Source organism: Eleutherodactylus coqui, chromosome 8, assembly GCF_035609145.1.
Source record: "Eleutherodactylus coqui strain aEleCoq1 chromosome 8, aEleCoq1.hap1, whole genome shotgun sequence".
Lineage (NCBI taxonomy): Eukaryota > Metazoa > Chordata > Amphibia > Anura > Eleutherodactylidae > Eleutherodactylus > Eleutherodactylus coqui.
The window spans coordinates 134480378-134503404 of NC_089844.1; the positions used below are offsets into that span (position 1 = coordinate 134480378).

Consider the following 23027-nt stretch of genomic DNA (forward strand, 5'->3'; position numbering starts at 1 on the left):
CCTTCACAGAAACCAAACAAAGAGATAAGAACTGGAGTGGTGGATCTCTGAAATGACGAGCACACATGGTGCCCATTGGATCACATTAACTATAATGGGTCCAGTTGGGTTTTCAGAATACCCTTTAGCATTTTGCCAGGCAAAATAGTGTAGCATGCTGTGTTACTTTGTGTCAAACCTGCCCTGCAGGCTCCAAACAAAATCTCCGATGCAGACAGTAATAAAGCCAATACCGATAAATCATATTGATTCCATCTAGCCTCCTTCTCTCCACCCATATAAACCGGGCTGGAAATGATGATGAAGAAGTGTCAGCCTACCCATGCAGCGTGCGATTGGGCATGGCCTGATTTCTTCTTTACATATGGTCACACAAAGCACATACAAAGCAATTTCCATACAAAGATACAGTGTCACATATAGGGATATAGAAATCTCCATATATTAGATTACTATAGCGCCATATCACTCACAACTGGAACGGTACCTAATTAGAGAGCTGTGTAATCCATACAGCCAATGCAGCAGAAACATTTATTGTGACCATCTCCAAGTGACAAGGATGTTGTTGTGTGTCCAAGTTAGGACTGACGGCTGTAATATCAAGCGTCTAGTAAACCAGGATTATCCTGTGGATAGGTGATAAATTCTTTTAGTGGGATAACCTATTTAACCCCCTAAAGACCAGAATGTTACTCATGTGCTGATTTTATGACCCTTTTCCCCCTAGCGCGCCAGGGCTATTTTTTAATACCTTTTTTTTCACTGAACACTTTTCTGTTTCTTTTTTTTATTTTATTTTATGATCGGTAATATGTACAAAAAGTAAAAAAAAGGATTTTTTATCTTTAAAGTGCTTTATTCTTAAAATGATTACATTTGTGCAGGAATGGGTTCGCCATTTTATTTTGCACGTTTTGATATATCATTTGTGTAATGTCAGATAACAGGGCAGATATGGGGGGTCGTTTACTTTTTATATATATTTTTATTTTATTCTGTAATTTTTTTAAAGCTGATCTTAGTAACTTTTTTTTTTAACATCCATGATCCCCATGATGTCATATAAGACCACTGGAGGTTATTCACACTGTAATTTTCTTTAAAATTTCACATCTTTTCACTGTAACCGGAGCATACATAGGAGCTGCATCCATAGAAGCTCCAGTTACAAGGGAAAACATCCCACTAGTGTGACAGCAATCACGGTCAGAGCTGGTCAGGGGTCTGCTAAGACCCTGCTACTCTGACATTACAGGGGTCACCGGCGATCACGTGATCGCTTGGTCCTGTGCAGGAAACGGCAGTGCAGCTTCCCGTATTCTCTACATCGCGCTCATTGAGCACTATGTAGCCTGTGAAGGAGAAGGCAGAAGCAGTTAAAAACCTCTTCTGTCTTCTTTGGGTCTTCTGCTGTGTCTGACAGCTAAAAACTTGATGTGCTCCTACTAGATTGCAGGAGCAGGCGCTTTAATCTTGTGCCATTAATCGCCCCCAACCGAGCGCTGTATATTTATGGCGCTTGTTCCTTAATGGGTTAACTTACCTTTCTTTAACTGTTCAGTCATTTGTTTTTCCTAAAATAATATGCTTATCACTCAAAAGGCTTGTTCACATTGGCGCATTGTCGCCACGTATTATGCACGCATATATATATATATCCAGTGGGTTATACATGGTGAATGAAGTCAATGAAAGTCAATGGCAATAAACATGCTCTATTTCTCTGTGTACCGCGCAGCGTGAGCCCTTTACCTAATATGGGCAGCGTATGATACATGCATTGCGTATGGGCAGCGTTTTCATACGCATCCCCGCTTTGAACAGAGCAGGGAATTTAAGGGCAAAAAAAAGAAGAGTCACACTGCGCGTGTCCACGTGCGAGTGTTATGCGGCCATTCGCAGTGCAATTGAGACCGACACGCGGTCTCTGCCAGCTCCTGCCAACAGAGCGTATGGCTGCTAATGTGTAAAACGCTGCCGATAGAGCTGCAGCGTTTTACGCATACACCCGTGTGAATAAGCCCTAAAAGAAACATGTACGTGTTAACATGTTAAAGCTATGTTCTATCAGACCATCTTGACATTATAGAGAAAGCTTATTGTAGTGATGAGTGAACTTTTTAAAAGTCCAGTTCCGCCAGTTAGACAAATTTAGGCAAAATGTTTGGTTCAGCCCAAATTTGTTAAAACCGAAGCTGAACTTCACGATTACCCTTAAAACTGGTATATTACAGAGAAGAAAAAAGAAGGCAGTAGAGGAGGAAGAGGAGAAGGAAGATAAGGAGAAGAAGAGGGGGAGGAAGAAGAAGAAGGGAAGAGGAGGAAGAAGAAGGTTGCAACGAACTTAACTCTGAGCAACTTTCGACCTGAAACAGGGTTTGACTCAACTCTAGTCTCCTTCTTGGGACCCCCCTCCCTCTAGGGGCCAGCTACACTCTGGAGTACTTGGTATTGTCATGGAATTACATGGTCACTAATAAATTGCAAGAAAACTGTCAGGGTGCCTGCAGAATTCTCCTTATTGCTAAAGGTCTTCCTTGCCATACTATACCTGTGAAGATCAGCTTCAAAGCGAGCAGGTGTTTGAAACTAAATCTTAAAGTCTACCAAGATCCCGGTGAACTCCTACAACCTCCTTTCCTGAGATCTATGTTGAGACATATAAGATATAAGACTGTTTGAAGTGAGATATGACATGAGCGTAGCCACCAATCATGGCATGCCAATGTGAATGTAACATCACTACCTAGATGGCTGGCAGCTGGGCAATCAGTTTTGCCATGGCAGTGGCAAAAGTCTTCTTTAAACACAATTACTTGGCACATTTTGCCAATGCCTGCTATAATGTAATATGCATTCAGGGTTAATAAGAAATCTGAGTCATTCCACGCCTTGCAGTTGTTGGGACAATTTTTGTAGGGTAGCAACAGGGTGAGCAAAGGGAACAGACTGAAGCCAGGACGACGGCGGGAGGTCTACGGGAGTCACTGCGGCAGAATGAAGCTTTCATTCCTGTGGTTAGACCACAGATCAAGGAAAAGAAATAAGGCTGGCATTTAGCAGCATTGTGAGCTCCGTACAAACACTTCAGACCCTGCGCTCGCTGTGCGGGAGAAAATATTGCTGCTCCCTGCAAGCGCTGCTCTAATCATCACTGAGATCTAATGCGTGAAAGAACTGCAGGCATAATATACTGAATTTTCCATCTCAGTGACAGTGAGAGCCGCCGTTATGTCACACTGCACACTGTGTATAATGGTCAAATGACTAGATCTAATGGATATATTTGTATCTACCCTGCTGCATCCATAGACAGTGCAATGTCATGACAGATAGATAATGAGGCAGCTCGTTTAGAGTGCGACCTCTCCCATTACTTTGCCCCGGGAGCGGCGCTCGGTCACCTGTTTAAAGCGTGGACAGGAGGGATTACAATACTACACACTGTGTAAGCAAACAATGTATCCAGTGAGCAGGAAATGATCCGTAGGAATGTCGCATGGATACAATATAGAAAAGCGTCATTACTAAACACAAACTATTAGCAGTCTGTGTACCACCGAACGCGTGGTGACTCATGAAAGTCTTTTCATAGCTCATAAGGAAACCAAAAAGGAGATGATTATGCCAAGCTTACTTTAACTGTGCAATCGAGTATATAAATAAATAGTGGTTTTTATACTATGCTATGTAGGAATCCTTCTATTCCAGCCAGGAAAAATGACCTATGAAGCCGCACTTAAAGAGAACCCCCATCTATTCTGTGGATAGGTGATAAAACGTATTCTCGGACAAGACCTTTAAAGAAGAGGAACGGTCAGCTCTATTGATGTGTCCGTTTTTTATAAATACTTGTATCCCCTATAATATAACAATTCTGGAGCATCTTTTCTTAGGACTCAGCGGTGTGCCGATCCTATGTTATTCCTCCAAGAAATTAAAAGGGGTTCTCTGGGACTTTTTCGATTTTTCTATTATAACCTATCTTCAATAGACGATCGTTGGGGGTCTGCCGCTTGGGATTCCCAACAATCGCTGATTCCAGACGCAGCTGTCACTACGGACAGCACAGGAAGCACTGTGCTGACCAAAGCATAGCCTGGGTTGATACTACATAGGAACTGTGCCTGCAGTACCAAACTGAGCCACTACACTATGGTCTGCTTCCTAGGATGTCTGTAGTGACAGCGGCACAGGGAATCCGCTGATTGGTGGGGATTCCAAGCAGCAGACCCCAGATGATCATCTATACATGATTTGCCCTGAGGACAAGTCATCAATAGAAAAAAAATCCAAAAAGTCCTGGACAACGCCTTTAAAATTAATGAGTAAATTGTCATTTGGGTGTTACTAGTTGGTGGTGTCCCAGCACACTCTCATATTTTGTCCAATCAGTGCTGCCAGTGTTAGACTGTGTAGGAACACAGCCCTTTGTCAGGGAGAATGGTAGTACCTAGTTGTCAATTTCTTCATTAATTTCTAAGAGGAATAACAGAGGAACGACATAATGCAGAGTTATAAGAAAAGATAGTCCAGAATTAGGACTGTAGGTGTTTACTAACCAAGGCTTGTCAGGAAACGTGAAAGGTTATCTTTAAATGTTATCATTCCCTGCTTCAGAGCTGAAATCTCGCAGTACTGGTTGCTGGTTCTGTTTGCCTACAACCACCCTGAGAGTGAGCTTAACGAGGCATTTCCCTCTCTACTTCTATGACATATCCACTGAAGATGCCATACAAGTCTGATGGGTGCAGGTGCTACCACTGAATTACGGTCCCCACTGTCCGTGGTCCGGCTGAATGGGGTAGAAGTAAATGGGTGTTGTAGAAACAATGCAACACAACGAGCTGCACTGTTCCCCCAGCTGCCGAGTTACAGAAACAGCGCAGCTCACTGTGCCAAGCCGTTTCCAAAATTTCCATTCACTTCTATATGGGTTAGCCATGCTTTGCTGGTTCCGTCCTTCCTGCCACCTCATACACAACAGTGTTCCTATTGCAGCCATGTTTGGCCAAGATGGGAACACCCATTTAATGCATACTGTGATTGAGTTTTAAGTAGAATCAGACAGAATTTTATAACTTTTTCCTACACAGCGAAAGGAGGAAGGCGGCAAAGAATTTTCGACTTACTGTATTTAGTTTTTAAGAAAAAGGTGAAATGTGTGCAAGGGTGGACTAATCTGTAATTATCATTTGGGCTCCTCCTAGTTTGATTAGAATTGATAGACAGATAGATAGATAGATAGATAGATAGATAGATAGATAGATAGATAGATAGATAGATAGATAGATAGATAGATAGATAGATAGATAGATAGATATGAGATAGATAGATAGGAGAGATATGAGATAGATAGATAGATAGATATACAGATAGATATACAGATAGAAGATAGCTAGTTAGATATGAGATGACATAGATAGATAGATAGATAGATAGATAGATATGAGATAGATATAGATATGAGAGATAGATATGAGATAGATAGATAGATATACAGATAGATAGAAGATAGCTAGTTATATATGAGATGACATAGATAGATAGATAGATAGATAGATAGATAGATAGATATGACAGAGATAGATAGATATGACAGAAATAGATAGATAGATATAGATATGAGATAGATAGATAGATAGATAGATATGAGATGGCTAGATAGATATGAGATGACATAGATAGATAGATAGATAGAGATATGAGATGGCTAGATAGATATGAGATGACATAGATAGATAGATAGATAGATAGATAGATAGATAGGATATAGATAGATAGATAGATAGATAGATAGATAGATAGATAGATAGATAGATAGATAGATAGATAGATAGATAGATAGATAGAGATATGAGATGGCTAGATAGATATGAGATGACATAGATAGATAGATATGACAGAGATAGATAGATATGTGATAGATGAGATAGATAGATAGATAGATAGATAGATAGATAGATAGATATGAGATAGATAGATAGATAGATAGATATGAGATAGATAGATATACAGATAGAAGATAGCTAGTTAGATATGAGATGACATAGATAGATAGATAGATAGATAGATCGATATGAGATAGATAGCTAGATAGATAGATAGATATGAGAGATAGATATGAGATAGATAGATAGATAGATATACAGATAGAAGATAGCTAGTTAGATATGAGATGACATAGATAGATAGATAGATGGATAGATAGATATGACAGAAATAGATAGATAGATAGATAGATAGATAGATATAGATATGAGATAGATACATAGATAGATATAGATAGATAGATAGATAGATAGGGAGATAGATAGATAGGGAGATAGATAGATATGACAGAGATAGATAGATATGTGATAGATGAGATAGATAGATAGATAGATAGATAGATAGATAGATAGATAGATAGATAGATAGATAGATAGATAGATAGATAGATAGATAGATATGAGATAGATAGATAGAATACGTTCCGAGTATTTCCTCCCCCATTCCTCAGCTGATCTCAGGGGATAACAGTGTCTATACCATGTCTATCCCAGCACATGACAGCTGCAGATTTTCTGTTCGCTTGGAACCTTTTCCTAGTAGGGAGCCACATTTGCAATTTTATTCATTCACATTTCCCAGACAGAAGAAGTAGCAGTAAAATACCTCCTACAGTCACCAAACCCCCCGAGATCTACTACTGGGGGAAATAACTTATTATGAATATGCTGCTTCATAAGTAGATTTAGCTTCTAGAGGCGTAAGGATGAGTACAGCTCTGTATTTCACTTCATTACGGTTTTCTGTGTCATTAGAAAAACAGCTTCATAAAAGTGGGAGGTATGAAATTGGAAACGAATACATACATTGCAATTTATCCCCCTATTTTATAGTGCGTCACAGGCATTAATCAATAATTACACACCGTGTCTACCTCCTGAATTGACTGCAGGGACTGGAGAGGTTTGATGGTAGAGTTGCAGAATAGTGTGAGATGTCCATCACTCTCCTGTATACAATCAGTGTTCTACTAAGCCTAATAAGTAAGATAGAAAATGATACCTTGGGGGTCTCAATGACTGTTTAATGAATATTTAGAAAGTAAAACTTGCCAACGTTTCTCCTTAAAGTGAACCCGTACTTTAGCTGACTTGTGTGTTCATGAGGAATAACACTATATCTGGCCATTATATGACTTGTGTCCTGTTTTTATCACCAGCTTTTCCCCCTGCAGGCTGCATTTCTAATTTTCAGTTCTCTCTGAGTTGGTGGGTGTAAACTAGTTGCTAATAATGGCTCTCATACACTGCTCATGGAGAAAACTGCAGACTCTGCTCCCTAACTCTATAGCACACACAGCAGAGAGATAACAGCCTCATGGAGGACAGTGTACAGCATTATTGAGCAGTGTAGGTATGATTTCAGTAGTTGCAACAGAGTAAATAATTCACTATTAGCTCCAACAGCACATCTGTAAGGCTGCCTGCACACGGACGAATTTGCATTGCGGAATCCGTTATCGGCATCCACACCGTGTTTCTGCAGCAAATACTGATCATAGCATGCTATGGAAAATCGCTTCTTCCTGCACACTCGCTGAATCGAATTACGATTTCCGCGAGCGGAGGAAAAATGGCAGCATGCCCTATTTTTGTGCGGTGTTCACACATTGAAGTCAATGGAAGCTGTCCGACCCAAGGCCCGTCCGCAATTGACAATGCGGACAGGTCGTGGAATCTGCGTCATCGGCTAGCGATGGCGCGGAATAGATAAACATTTAGGAAAAATCCACAGTGCAGATTATGAAGAAAGAAGATGGGTACGCGCGGTCTTCGACTGCTCACAGGGCCTGGATTCTGCTGCAGTCTCTCGCATGCAGAATCTGACCACTTGCTCTCCAGGCGGCCTAAGTCTCTGCTTCTCTTGCTACTCCCCTCCATAGACAACTATGGGCAACATGTGTCACCACTTTGTGTTTAAAGTCTTGTTATCTTTGATACTAGAGACAGTTTTCACTTAACAATAGCAATGGACAGCAAATTACAAGGAAGTGAGACCTCTAGTGGCCAGCACTTTAGAGAGATTTTTCAGTACAAAAATGCCTTTTTAAGAAAATAAAGTAATTTGCACTTTTACCAGTTATCACATTGGCTATCAAATTAACACATGGTGTCTCAAAGTGCAGTGACCATAAAATTCTGTCAGCCACCACTATGGGGAGCTTCCCAGCTTACTGTTGATGCACTGAATCACACTGTATGCAGTAAGCTCTTGAGCTCCCCCTAGTAGTGACTGCAGGCACCTAGAATTTGATCATGTAGTTTTTTTTTTTATACAGCGGATCTTTGTATCAGTAAAATAGAGCTCCAACCACGATAATGATATAATAACCTTAAAATCATATGGAGTTAAAAGGTAGACATGTTGTTCAACGGCCACATTTCAATACAAGAATGTTGACCAAGGCCCTTGTTACATGCCTTTTCCTGTTCACTAGTATTGTGTGTGAATTGGGAAACCCATGTGGGATTGTCCGATTGAAGCCATCACTTTATTTGAGTGTATGTCGCCTTACACAAACAAGCATCGCATGGATATAAATATATAAATGTGCGAGGTTACCTAACGTTCTGCTCCGGAGAAGGCTCATACAGGTTTCCCTGGTTACAACAGCATGCACCGCCAGCAACAAAACAACCTATGCTGCATCAGGAATACGAGCAAAGCCAAATCTCCTTCATTCCGTGTGATCATTGCATTCTAATCACACTCGTGTAAAATCCTCTAACTATCCCCCATTATTGCTGGTATGACCACACGCATGACCTTGGCTTCCTTGCTGCTAGGATACAGAGATTATCCAGCCTGTATTGTATTGTGATCTACTGGAGGGAAATAGGAGAAGAAGAATGAGGAAGTATATTTATGGGCAGGTATATGTATGGGATCACATATAGCATCAAGGCTACATAAAGCCAACCAAATAATCCCCATCATTTCCTATCGGAACGATAAGGGTATATTCACACCTGGTGGAACTGGTGCGGATTTTCGGTGTCTATTTGCACATCAAAAAGCGTGTCAAAATCCACACAGAATCTGTGACGGAATTCACACCTTGGATTCAAAGGGTGAAATCAGCTGTGCATCCACACCAAAGACTGTATTAAAATCTGCACTGGTTGGTGCAAATTCTTATACGGTTTTTGGTGTGGATCCACACCAAAACCTTCAGTACATAATATACTGCGGATTTTGGTGCAGATCTGCGCCAAAATTCGCAATGAATGAACGTACCCTTAGGCTGCTCTCACACGGGCGCTTTTTCTGCATTTAAACACGGTATAACGCTCCCACTGATTTTAATGGGAGCTTCGCAGGCATGCGCTCGATTGAGATGCTTTCCAGCGGCTTTTCGAGCGGAGTCTGTTCTATTTTTTGCGTTTAACCCTTTCCAATCCACTGTCTGACCTCTGAAGACATTATGATTTAAGGCTGTACAGTTTCGATGTTGGAAGACGTCCGTCAGGGTTCTCTTACTGTATATTGCCAGCCTCTCTGCTGTCGGAGCCTATCCAACGTGTCACTTCATGCAGTACTGGCTTTAGCCAGCATATAGCGCCGTTGTATAATGGCAGAAAAAGAGTAAGCCCCCTAGGAAAACCAGGGTACAAATTGGATTGGAAAGGGTTAATGCACCTCATTAATGCTCACAGGGAGCTACAGCTGAAAACAAAAGTAAAATCACGGCACGGCACCACGATTGAAATTGCGGCGCTTTGCTGCGCTGCTGTGTGAGAGTGGACTAACAGTAAAATTACATAGGATACATATACCCAGTTCCATGTATGCACAGGTTTGCTAAAAACAAAGGGGCAGATGTATTACAGACTGGCTGATTCTTTAGCACCTATGAGCCAGGAAAAAAATTCATCAAACATATTAAGAGGCGCACTCCTCTTATTAAGTTTGTCGCATCTTTGAATGTCTGCATACCAGAAATGCAAATCTACGGCAGCAATGAGCTGGCATACATTTGCACTATAATTTACGCCAATTTCTGGCATAAATTATAATAAATAGATCTCTCTGCAGGAAACCCTGTCCCCCATCCCTCCACTAAAGCCCATCCATTTTGACACTCTGCAAACCGGTGTGAGAAGAAAGAAGAGAAGAAAACGTCACAAATTATTGCGCAACTGTGACGTGCACCGTAACTTGCCACAATTGTATCTATTCTAGGCTGCTTGGAGTGAATCACTGACTAATAGATGGGACTGAGCTTTATACTGCACATTTATGGCCAGTGGCTGCACAACGAACAAAGTCAGAGGCTGCAGAAGCGCATTTACTGTCCAAGAACACCAAGAGCTCCAGCAGAAACAGCTGGTTGATATGGAGGCCTCAAATATTCCCCAGGCATGGCGGTCAACAGGTGCCGGAAGATTAGGCTACTGTTGTTCGCAAGCACCTACATTTTCAGTTCCTGAGTATCTCAAGTCCAGGAATTATTATTAGGGGAGGTTTATCAATAGTATTATAAGGTATATCAACTGTGCCAAATTTTTCGGAATAACGCACATGGCATGATATAGCTGGCGCAACGTGTTAGCGCCGTCAGACAACATTCTCGTACCCTATTTGTACATACTATTATATCCTGACTGCGGTCTACTAACCACAGTAGGATGTAGTCATAACTCCACATCATCGTGCGGCCACAGAAGCTGTGCCTGAGCCATTAGAAAAAGTGCAGCTGCAATTGACATCTGGGCTTCGGGTTCAACGGCAAAGATCAGAGAAACCTCTGGTCGTGGCTTTTTAACCCTCTGTGTGCCTATCACTGGGTGTCAATGAGTAACCATGGCAGTCAAAGGTCTGCCAAATTTTTGGTGCAAGCAATGAACCCAAGTAAGATGATGATCAGTTTTGTTTGTCTGCATTAAATACATTCAGACTAAGTACGGAGTGGTGAAAAGGGGCACATTCCACCTTCATCAAAATATTTCACAGCAGAGTAAAACTACCAGTATCTAAGACTTATCTTGGCAGTTATTTGGACAGCGCATTTTGTTATTATCATAGTAGTGTATGGCATTACTTTTTAGGAACCATATAGTGGTATTATTATAGTACTGTATTACATTATTATTTAGGCAGCATATTGTTGTATTTCTATAGTACTGTATGGCATTATTGTTTAGGCAGCATATAATGGTATTATTATAGTACTATTTAGCATTATTATTAGGGTATTTAGGCAGCAAATAGCTGTATTAAAGCATTGTATGGCATTATTATTTAGGCAGTATATGGCGCTATTAAAGCATCATATGGCACTATTATTTAGGCAGTATATGGTAGGATTAAAGCATCATATGGCATTATTATTTAGGCAGTATATGGTGGTATTAAAGCATCATATGGCATTATTATTTAGGCAGTATATGGTGGTATTAAAGCATCATATGGCATTATTATTTAGGCAGTATATGGTGGTATTAAAGCATCATATGGCATTTTATTTAGGCAGTATATGGTGGTATTAAAGCATCATGTGGCACTATTATTTAGGCAGTATATGGTGGTATTAAAGCATCGCATGGCACTATGATTTAGGCAGTATATGGTGGGATTAAAGCATCATATGGCATTATTATTTAAGCAGTATATGGTGGTATTAAAATATTGTATGGCATTATTATTTAAGCAGTATATGGTGGTATTAAAGCGTCGTATGGCATTATTATTTAGGCTGTATATGGTGGTATTAAAGCATCGTATGGTACTATTATTTAGACAGTATATAGTGGGATTAAAGCATCATATGGCATTATTATTTAGGCATTCTTTGGTAATATCCTTATAGTACTATATGAAATTATTATTAAGGTTGCATATGGCCATATCATTATTGCACTGTATGGTATTATTCTTTATTTAATTTTAATTATTTGGTAACCGTATGGTTGTATAATTTGATCACTGCATAATGCTGTTATTTTAGTACTTTACGGAAATTATTGAAAGAATATAGTTGTAATTGTGTTACCGGTAGTTGTTCTGGTCCTACGTATAGTGGCCTATGCAGTTCTATAGGGAATGTAAAGCCTGTTCTCTATAGTATCTATAAACTGCTTGCACATAAATGTTTGTGTCCACTCTACGATAACAACAGTTTATTTTTATTTCCGCTGTCAGTATATAGCACTTATTGCTCTTCTGTGATATAAATTCCCATTAAGAGGTGTTAGTAACAAATAAACAGCCGACAAGGAGTTCTTACCTTGGTGTTTGAAATTCTTTCCGGTCCGCTGACCCCAAACTCTGTAAGACAAGAAAGATCCTTTTAGATATGGTTTGCATGGAGGATGAGGAGGAAATTCCACATACATTCCTAACTTGAGAAAGGATTAACTTAATGGTTCCCAACATTATTAGAGCGAAACTATACCCTATTACTCCCCTAGCTGATCTTAACATTCCGTATATTTGGCGATACGTGGGGCCCTCTGATAACCCAAGGTGGCACAGAACATGGTATCGATGCAGAAGCATCCCACAAATACTACCTATTTAAAAAAACACCCAAGAATTCTTTATAGCACTGAACAGTCTATATATACATGCATGCAGAACAAGAAACCTGAAAGACCAGGCAAATTACATTAAATGGGAATAAAAGTACAGAAGTAAAACGGTACTCACACAGTGTAGTGAAATAGCGGCAAAACACACGATCTGACCACACCATATGAATATGATTTAATCTAAAATCAGGTTCTAAAAACATTGGATCCACAAGTACAGCACTTATTACCATATTGGTTGTAGTTCACCGCAGCATTTCTCTGCTGCAGAACGCAGGCAGATTAGCCACTCAGGCACCCGCTGTCATCGTCACGACACACAGAGTACGGAGCGGAAGCACATCCCTCTGCCCCCTGTGTAGTGGCTGGTGCAGGTAACTGCAGTGCAGCTCTCACTGATTTCAATGACAGCTGCGCCTGTAATTACTAGTGCCGGCCACTACACAGTGGTTGGAGCAATCTGCTTCTGCTCAGTACCCTGTGTGTTGTAGCTCTGACAAGGGGTGCCAAAACATCTTATAAGTCTGGATCCCGAGTGGCAGATCCCAGCCAATCAGCTATTAATGACCTATCCTGAGGATACATCATCATTAACATTTGCCTGGAAGAGCCCTTTAACTTCTATGGAACTGCCGAAGACGGCTAAGTACAGCACTCGGCAGATCCATAGAGATGAATGGAACAGCATGCATGTATGCCTGACCACCACTTCATTCACATGGGGGAAACACAGAACCCCCTGTTCTTGTGTTATTAGGGGTCCTCAATGGATAGGTTGCTATGAACTACTCTTCCAATTTTCTTTTAAATCAATTTTGAAAAATCTTCGGACATGGAGCTCCAAAACCCTGCTGCCTTTCCAAGAGTCATAAATCTGTAATTATAAATATGTTAAGTAAGTCATAAATAATAAAATTCTGGATACCTACCACCACCACTAGGGGGAGCTCACTGCATAGGGATATATACAGCTAGTATTGAACTCAAAGGAAGCTGTAAAAAGCTGTATGCAATGAACGCCTCCTGTTGGTGACTGCTGGCAATGCGATGAGTAAGCTTTATTTACATAGGACTAGACAAGCCTTAATCAGTGGTTTAAGAGAAGGAATTTGACCATTTCTGAAACTGTATAGTTTCCTAATTAATAATAAATCTAATAGAAAAAGAATTGAGAACATCTCGGCTGTGTGGTGGCGCATTAGCTCCTTGTAGCTCTGTAGTCCTCTATTTTTGGTTTTACAATGCCCATCAATTCGAGACGTAAACTATATACATGTATACATACTTGAGAGCCAACTTCATGATTCCCAGACATGATACATAAGCCTCTAATGCCGGGATGTGACTCCTTTCTGCAATGTCAAAGGTCAGTGTGAACAGCACTCTGTCTGACAAGGTGTTATTAGTCTCCCTAGGGGAAGATATGTTACCCTTGAGGTATTCCAGCCCTGCAGGCCCCTATTATACACCTGCAGAGATACAGGAAATTCAGCAGATTACTAGTCATTGGCGGACAAAGGAAAACTAATTGGGCATTAGTTACCACTTCATTATCAGCTACTTCTTCTCACCTCCAGCTATGGACACAAAGCTATGGGTGTACAAATTGCTGAGCTGCACCAGCATCCCTGTGGGGAAGGAGTTAACCTCTGGCTCTACAGGTGACTGAGGTGCTTTCCTGACGGACCTTTAACCCTTTACATGGGTGAATAATTGTGAACCAGGGTTTGTTAAAATGCTCATTCACCCAATCATTGGCCTGTGTACACAGGACAGCAATCAGTCAACAAACTAGCCAACGCTAGGTAGTCAACTGATCGCATCCGGAGAACACAGACAGGAGGAATGTCTGACACACTCCGTGCTCCTCACAGTCAGATCTGAGGAAGGGCAGTAGCCCCGAAACGCGGTACAATCATTGGCTGCTTTTAAAACTATCAATACTCACTAAAATATTTTTATGAGAGTTGCGCCAATTAAGTCCACAATTTTCTCAGTCTACGCACTATGCTCCGTGTATATGGTTGGCGTTAGTGAACAGGTAGCACCTCACCCCATTTCTTATAAGGAGTACTAACCCTATAAGTAAAGGAGCTCCACCTCTACCCTTTCTCGTCTTTTACTCTGCGATTGACTCATCAGAGGAATTCTACTACTGAGATCTAAAATCACTGGAACGTTATATACACACACAGAGGGGCCTGTCTATTATAGAGCATGCAATTTTAGAGCATGCGCCAAAGCGGCATCTTTTAGGGCATTCATTTAGAGGGGTAGTCACACACAGCTGTCACATTTATTGTAATCCACGCCAGATTTTAGCAAAATCATTCTCCAGCTCATAGCTGGGGTAGGGTTGTCATCTGTTTTATGGCTCTCAATATGTCACTAGTAGCTGGGCACATTTATCACGCCGTCTAAAGCTTTCCATAGCATTGCTATGGAAAGCGCCAGCCCAGTGTCCACGAGCAGAGAATCATTGTGATTCTCCGCTCGCGGCTGGCAATTCTCCGCAAGCTGCGAATTGCCTCAATGCTCCGCATGCTGCGAATTGCCGCAGTTCTCCACGGTCAGCCTATCTGTCAGATAGGCTGACCGGCGGAGATTCGTCTGCCAGCTCCCGCTCCGGGGCGGCGGCTTCCGCGGCGAAGATCTCTGCCACGGGACTTCACAACGCCCGTGGACAGTGGGCCTGAGTTTCCTCTCAGTCCTTTTTTTTGCAAGCTAAACATTCCCAGATCCTTTAACTGTTCCTCATAGGACATGATTTGCAGACCGCTCACCATCTTGGTAACTCTTCTCTGACCTTGCTCCAGTTTGTCTATGTCTTTTTTAAAATTGGGGCGCTCAGAACTGGACACAGTATTCCAGATGAGGTCTGACTAAGGAAGGGTAGAGGGGGATAATTACCTCACGTGATCTAGATCCTATGGTTCTCTTATTACATCCCAGAATTGAGTTAGCCTTTTTTGCTACTGCATCACACTGTTGACTCATGTTCAGTCTGTGATCTATTAGTATACCCAAGTCTTTTTCACATGTGCTGCTTAGCTCAATTCCTCCCATTTTGTATGTTTTTTCATTTTTCTTGCCCAGATGTAGTACTATGCTTTTCTCCTTGTTAAATACTATTCTGTTAGTTGTTGCCCACTGTTCAAGCTTGTTTAGATATTTTGGAATCCTTTCTCTTTTCCTGTGTTTGCTATCCCTCCTAGCTTTGTGTTGTTGGCAAATTTGTAAATCAGTTACCCAACAATTTCCTCCCCCAGATCATTTATAAAAATGTTGAACAACACTGGGCCCAGGACAGAGCCTCATGTCATGAACAGAATTTTGCAGGGAACAAACAGCTCTGTTCTTACAGTAGTGGCCAGGCTTGGTATTGCAGTACAAGTTCCCATTGTGCTGAATGGGAACTTTGCCTGCAATACCATGCCTGGCCACCACAGTAAAGCCCCATTTACATACAACAATTATCGCTCAAAATTCGTTCAAGCGATGTCTTTTGAGCAATACCATTCTAGCATTTACACGCAAAGTTCTATAAAAAGGGGTGTAGCAATGGCCACTGCCCCGAGTGTGACCTTGACTGGACCCGGAGGAGAAAGGGGGTCTGCCCGGATCCCAAGGCAAGTGCTGCTTTTCAAGTGGATCTGCATCATCAGCATTCAAATCTAGTTGAATGCTGAGGGGTTGCACAGAGCCATTGGCTCCCTGCCCCAGGACTTACATTAGACAGGACCTGGGAGTTCTCAGGCTCAGACAGTGCAATAAATCACAGCAGTGCCCCGTTGGAATGGCTCTTAGGTAACATTACTATATGAGGCACTATTAGCGTATAGGGGCACAAATGAGGCACTATTACTATATGAGAATACAATGGTGGCACTATTGCTGTAGGAAGGAACTGGAGGCACTATTACTGTATGTGGGTACAATGGGGGCACTATTACTGGGAAATCCATTTAGAAACCCACCTTTTTTAATGGTTATTAATAAACTGATTATAACTTGCTGACCCAAAAAGTCCAACATAGCAGATCAAAATGGCTATATGCTGTCTATGGCTTATTTTTCATTTGTGCATAAGAAAGTGACAATCAGAAGAAATGGTCAGAACCTGCAATTTTGGGTCAAAATATCATTTAAATCTGTGGTCCATATTTTAGCTCATTAAAGTTATGACAGTTATTGCTGTGACTGCAAAAGAAAAAAAAACACATTGCGGTTGTGGCTTTATCGGGGTTTTTCCACCACAACTTGTGGGCAACCTCAGGCTGAATATACATCAGAGCTCTCTTTCCAATTAGCCCTGTAGCCACATCAGTAGGACTTGATCAGGACAGGATGTCAGCCTGTGAATATATATGGATTTTCCATTTACTGACAGCAAGCAGAGATCTTGAAAGTAATGATGAAATATAGCAGAAAGCTGCAGAACTTTTCATTATGCAATGATTAATATGCATTTTAAGCTGCGGACTGGTTGTGGTAGGCTACTACTGTACATGATTACGGGAGCACAATACAATAGTCATGGAGAGGAAACAGAGGAGATGGCAGTAAATGGGATGGATGAGTCAGTAAAGGGACATAAGCACAGAGAACAGGGATACAAAAATTATTAACCCCTTAGGCTCCTTTTATATGGAGCCTAATCGTTGGCATGAGCGAATGAGAGACCAATGAGAGTTCGCTCGTGCGATCTGATTATACAGGCTGATAAGTCATTTGCAGTGGCTGAGATGACTGACAGCCAGGCTCCTGCTCTAACAACCAGGAACAGAGAAATCTCAGATCCTGCCAGTGTAACCCCTTACATGCCACAATCAACAGGACCTGTAGCATGTAAACAGCTGACAAGGAGAGGGGGCACTTTATGTCACCCTGCAGTATAATTGCAATGTACCAGAGAGTTCCTATGGCAGCCAGAATCCAAACAAAGGCCTCCCTCCATGTCTGCCATGTAACTCAATCTATTAGGCCCCTGCTCCGACATAGTCTAATAGGCTACTGTCATAGGCTTAGTGGAATGTACTGCATAAGTAATGCAGTGTACTATTCTAGTGATCGAACAATCACTTCTTCAAGTCCCCTTCAAGGACTACAAAAATAGCGCCAAAAAAGTTCAATAAAGTTTAATTTAAAGAAACCCAGTAAAAAAAATAAATATTTCTCCTAACAAAAACCAGTTTAAATGGATGAAATATGCTATTTTTTTTTTAACACCAACACATAAAAGGTATTACCACTTTTGTAACGACTCAAAAAATGAAAATATTTTGCTATTTATCATGCAGGGTGAACATTGTAAAAATAACTGTAAAAAGTAATGCCAGAATTGCTATTTTTCTTTTTTTTGGCCCCCCCAAAATTGTAATAAAAAGAAACCCAAAAGTCATAAATACCTCAAAATGGTACCGATTAAAAACTAAAACTCTTCCAGCAACAACAAAAAAAACCATTGTCAGAAACATACAAATGTTCTGGGTCTTAGAATGCCATGATGCAGATTCAAATGTTATTCTTTAAAAACATGCTTTACTTTGCTAAAGTAGTAAAAAATGTTTTAAAAAAACCTTGGTATCGCAGTCATTGTGCCGATCCAGCTAAGGTATTGTGTTATTTTTACAGAATAGTGAACGCTGTAAAAAGAAAACCCCCAAACAATGGCAGAATTTCTGGATGTTTTTCCCATTGCCCCCCCCCCCCCCCAATGTAATGAAGGTTATACAATACATTATATGTACCCCTGACCGATGCCATTAAAATATACAACTTGTTCCAAAACCAACAAGCCCTAATATGGCTATGTCAACGAGTTATGGCTTTTGCAAAGCAACAATGCAAAACATTTGGTCCTTAAAACGCAAAATAGGCTGGTCACTTAGGGGTTAAAAGAGGACAAGGTCAGGGATGCACTGGGAAAGGGGTATGGAGTGGAATGCAAACCTTGAATGAAGTGTCAGGGTAGATGCAGGGGGGTACTCCTCCTCTTCCTCTTTTTAACTTTCCTTCCTTCCGCCTTCGGTTTAGCACCCAAAATTTGGACAGAACCCTCTGTGCCCCATTGCTGTTGGCCAACACTTCACCCCTATCTCCTCTGCCAAGGATGGCACCATAGAGGAATGTAGGATCCTGCAGCCAGCTCCTGTGGAGTAACCAGTAAGAGTTGGGGAGAGCTGGGTGCATGCTTCCCTCACGCTGCCTGTTGTACTTTTACAATCTGGTTGCTTGGCAATGGACTAAAGACAAACTCAACGACAGAGAGAACAGCACAGGGCCGAATGCTAATCAATGCAAGGGAAAAAAAGTTTATTTTTGCCTCCTCCTCCCCTTGTCCAGAACCATAACACTTCCTCCCATGTCCTATAGTTACAACAGTACTCAGCTGGGCATTGCCATGAAGGAGCCAGCTTGTTATGCCTTGGCGAGGAGAAGATGCCAATGTTTAATTATATTCCTTTTGTTCACATGTGACATGGCGAACCTGCTTTATTCTCCGTTCACACAGATATCAGCATCTGTGGCCTGAGGCATCATGCAGTTGTGAGATGTGAGCAGGGATAACGATCTGACAAGACCTCTCCACATATCATCCATTGTTTATGTCTCAAGGCAAATGCACTCGCCTGTGATGGTATACACATGCCCACACAGGCACACATATAGGGGGGATTAGGAGATAGATGTAGTGACATAGAAAAAGTAAGTGAACCCTGGATTTCTGCACTCATCACTAATAAAATGCGGTCCGATTGTTCTCAAAGTCACAACTATAGACCGACACAAACAGTTGTACCAGTCATGGCTTTTATTGTGCACATCTATCATAGTGCATGGAGAAATAGTAAAGGTACCTTTAAACAGTGTAGTGATGCAGTACTGGAGATGGCCACTAGAAGGTTCAATAATAGTATATTTGGCAGAGAAAGGGTTACCTGAGGAAGTTTTGGAAAAGGGAGGTGTGTCCCTCAGAAATCCTGGGACTTGGGGCACCCAGAATGTGTGGAAGAGATGCCCTCTGTACTGGCCAGAGTCTTTTCATATATGATTGCATTATGCCTGTTAGATAGGGCCAAGTCTTATGCATAGTTAGTGGCCAGATGGCCAGGGATTATTTTAGATACCAGTTTCATGTAAAGTATGAAGTGCTGAGAATCATTGTAGTGATGGAATAAAACTGGTGAGATTTTAAAGAAGATGCGGTTGTAAAGTGTGCTCCTGAAAGCGTCGCCGCCATTTTGGGTGGAGAAGATGGTGGTCCCAAGTTCTGACTATTCCCCTAATTTCACAACATAGAAACTATTATTCAGGAAGTCAGAAAAACTGAAGCGTACAAACAAAAGTCCTTTGTTTGCTTTAACACAGAGTGATGATTGTTCATTAGTTGTTTGCCGAGATATCATTCATACAGGAGATTTCCATGCAAATTCATTCAAATACGAATGACTGTGACTCTACACCAAATGACTTTTGATCAACCAGCGACTATTTTTATTTGGTAAGATGAAATGAAACGACTAGTGACTTACTGCTTGTAAGCCTGTCAGTGGCCATGTTAACACTGATCGACTATTGTTTCAATGTGCTCTTTCGAGTGATTATTTGGCTGATAGACGTCCCATGCAAAGGTACCTTAAATGAACCACTGTGTTAATGACTTCTTCAAGAGCTAAATAGCAAAAGGTGCTTCAGTTCAGCAGAAGACATTGGAAGTGTGATTTTCATGTACTTTATCCAATAAATAAAGGCACCCAAAGCCTGGTTACTGATAAATCTGTGCTCTGTCTACCAGTATGCAGAAAACTAAATGGGGACGAAAAGCAGGAAGATACCAGGCTGGCACTATAGGGGTGAATATGTGAGAAGGAGACCTCTTTGGTCTCTGTCTCATAAAGTTTCTGCCCATTAGTCTTTTACACTGGATAGAAAAGCGCTGTCCTCATTATATCCAATGTAAAAGACAGGCAGCAAAGAGGATGGAAGCTATGCGAGACAGAGACCAAGGAGGTAACTGTCTCCCATATTCATCCCTTTTGGATGGAAGGAAGGATCCAGTGCTGGATTCCCAAAACGTAATGTGAAAGAAGCCTTGGTGTGAATTATGCCTGGATGCAAACAAATTTCCGAAGTGATCAGATGTGTTATAGAACTGCATGAGGCTGGAAAAGGACGGAACTCCTTTATGTAAATGATTTGTGGGAGTTACATCTTCCTTTTCCATATACTTTTGACCAGCAAAGTTCCCACAACAATTGTACTCTACGGGAACCTTCAACGGGCCGTAAATGCGGTGGAATTTCGCAGCAGATTTTGCTGTGGAAATTCCGTAATGCTTACAGTACAAGCCATGTGGAAGGGATTTAAAAATCTTCACATGCAGTGGAAATTTGCCGCAACGCATCCGCAGTGTTCCTGAATAATACAGCAGGTTCTAAATCCGCGGCATGGCTATTTATGTTGCAGATTTCTGCTGCTGGATTCAATCCCTGAAATACAAAGGTTAAATCCCACAACAGATCAATGTGATGAAGCCTACGGCTGGGTTCACACGAGGCGGATTTATCGCAGATTTCCTGCGGAAATTCCACAAAATTTCCGCATATGCGGCAAAACCGCTAACAAGCTTAATTTGATCTTGTGTTTATTGTCACGTATCATGGGCGATTTTTCTGCACGGAAAAGACGTGCATTTAAGTCCACAGCGTTTTTCAAAATATTTTCACTGCGCATGATGTGCAGGAAAAAAATCGTGGCATGTCCTATTTTTCCACGTTCCTCAGAACGCATCACCCATTGTTTTCAATGGGACAGTAAACAATGGGAAACACTTGTCGATCCTATAAGAAACCTGAAATCTGCGCCGGAGGATCGCTACTTCACAGAAGTGATGGGAAGCGTTTTTGCCACAAGAATGCCTCACATAGGTGTTAAACCGCACGTTGACGAGCCAATATCACAAGTTTCTCAGCCCAATATCGCACTCACCCGTGTATAGGTAATCCAAGGCCCAATGTTCACGGGCGGATCAGGAAATCTAGCTGCCCATAGGGATACATGGGTGTCTGGAAGTGAAATAAAGCATGCAGATTTGATTTGCGGACCTTTTGATCCGGAAACAAAATTGCAGCATGCTCCATTTCACTGCAGACGGAAGTCAATGGAAGCTGTCTGATCCGCGGCCCTTCTGCAATTCAATTGCCGGATGAGCTGCAGATTCCACGGCAAACAAACTCCACTGCACATGTGCGGCGGTGTGCCGGACAGCACTTCCGCACACATCCGCAGTGAAGAAGAGAGAAGACCCACAGAAGACCCGTATGGGTAAGTAGAAGTTGTGTAGGGTCCTCTGCCAAGGGCAGGGTCAGATTCCGCTGCGGGCTCCCGCATGCAAAATCCGATCCACCTGTGGACATGAGGCCTAAGGCTGGCTTCACACGGGCTGTCCACTGCAATCTTTCTGCAATGGAAAACCTGCAGCAAAAACACTGGAAGTAGGCAGTGGTCTAACTGCACCTAAATGCTGCATGTGGAGATTTTAGAAATCTGGTCTACATGGCTTGTACTGTAAATGTTGCGGAATTTCTGCTGCAAGTCCTGCGGTGGAAATTCCGCAGCATTTCCACAATGTGTGAAGATGGCCTCAGGCTCCTATTGCATGCAGCATCTCTCAGGCTGGGCTACACTGATTGTGGCCATCTCCTGGACTTACCATATTGATTAAATTGACATTTTACAGCAAAAAGACGCTGCGTATAATAGCAGCCTTGGGCCGGTTTCACACGACCGAGAAAACTGCCCATAATGTATGCTTTGTGAGACGCACAACTATGAACCCTAGTCATTTGAATGGAGTCATACACTTTAGCGATGTTTTCCTGCATGACACCACAATGCGATGCTATGCAGGAAACACATCGCAGCATGTCCTATCTTTCTGCAATATTGCCCATTGTTCTCAGTTGGGCCGGTGAAAGCAGTGCCGACCCCACTGGAAGCAATGGGGAACTCCGCGATCCTCTGCCACGGCGGGGATTCCCTCCATCCCTGCAGCGATGCAAAGCAGTTTTCACATGAAAACGCCTCACATCACTGGGACTGTCACATGGATGGTGAGGGCGATATTGCGCCAGGATTCACGGCCCGATATCCCGCTGTGATTCACAGCCTAATATCCCCTCGCCCTTGTGAAGTTAGCCTTAGGGATCTTTCACATGGGACGGAATAGGCTGAACGATACATCGCAAGCAGTGGTAAATTTGGCACCAAAAACTGAAGACTACCCTGCAAATTTTGATGCGGAATTGAAAATGGCTTAAAACCTGCCTGCAATTCCAAAATCCGCAGTTGGACCTGTGGAATTCCAAACCAAAATCCATGTTAAAATCCGTGTCAAATCACACCAAATGGTGCAGTTTTTGATGCAGACATTTCGCAGCA

The 23027-nt window shown here is 41.8% G+C and overlaps 1 protein-coding gene across 1 annotated transcript in view; it reads right to left on the minus strand.

Annotated features, from left to right (window-relative positions):
• LOC136576846 (ankyrin repeat and fibronectin type-III domain-containing protein 1-like) overlaps positions 1 to 23027 on the minus strand; it is a 236364-nt gene that overhangs the window by 138782 nt on the left and 74555 nt on the right. Inside the window, exon 3 of the mRNA XM_066576445.1 lies at positions 12281 to 12321. Within this exon, the coding sequence (XP_066432542.1) occupies positions 12281 to 12321 (41 nt within the window). The remainder of the gene's footprint in view (positions 1 to 12280; positions 12322 to 23027) is intronic.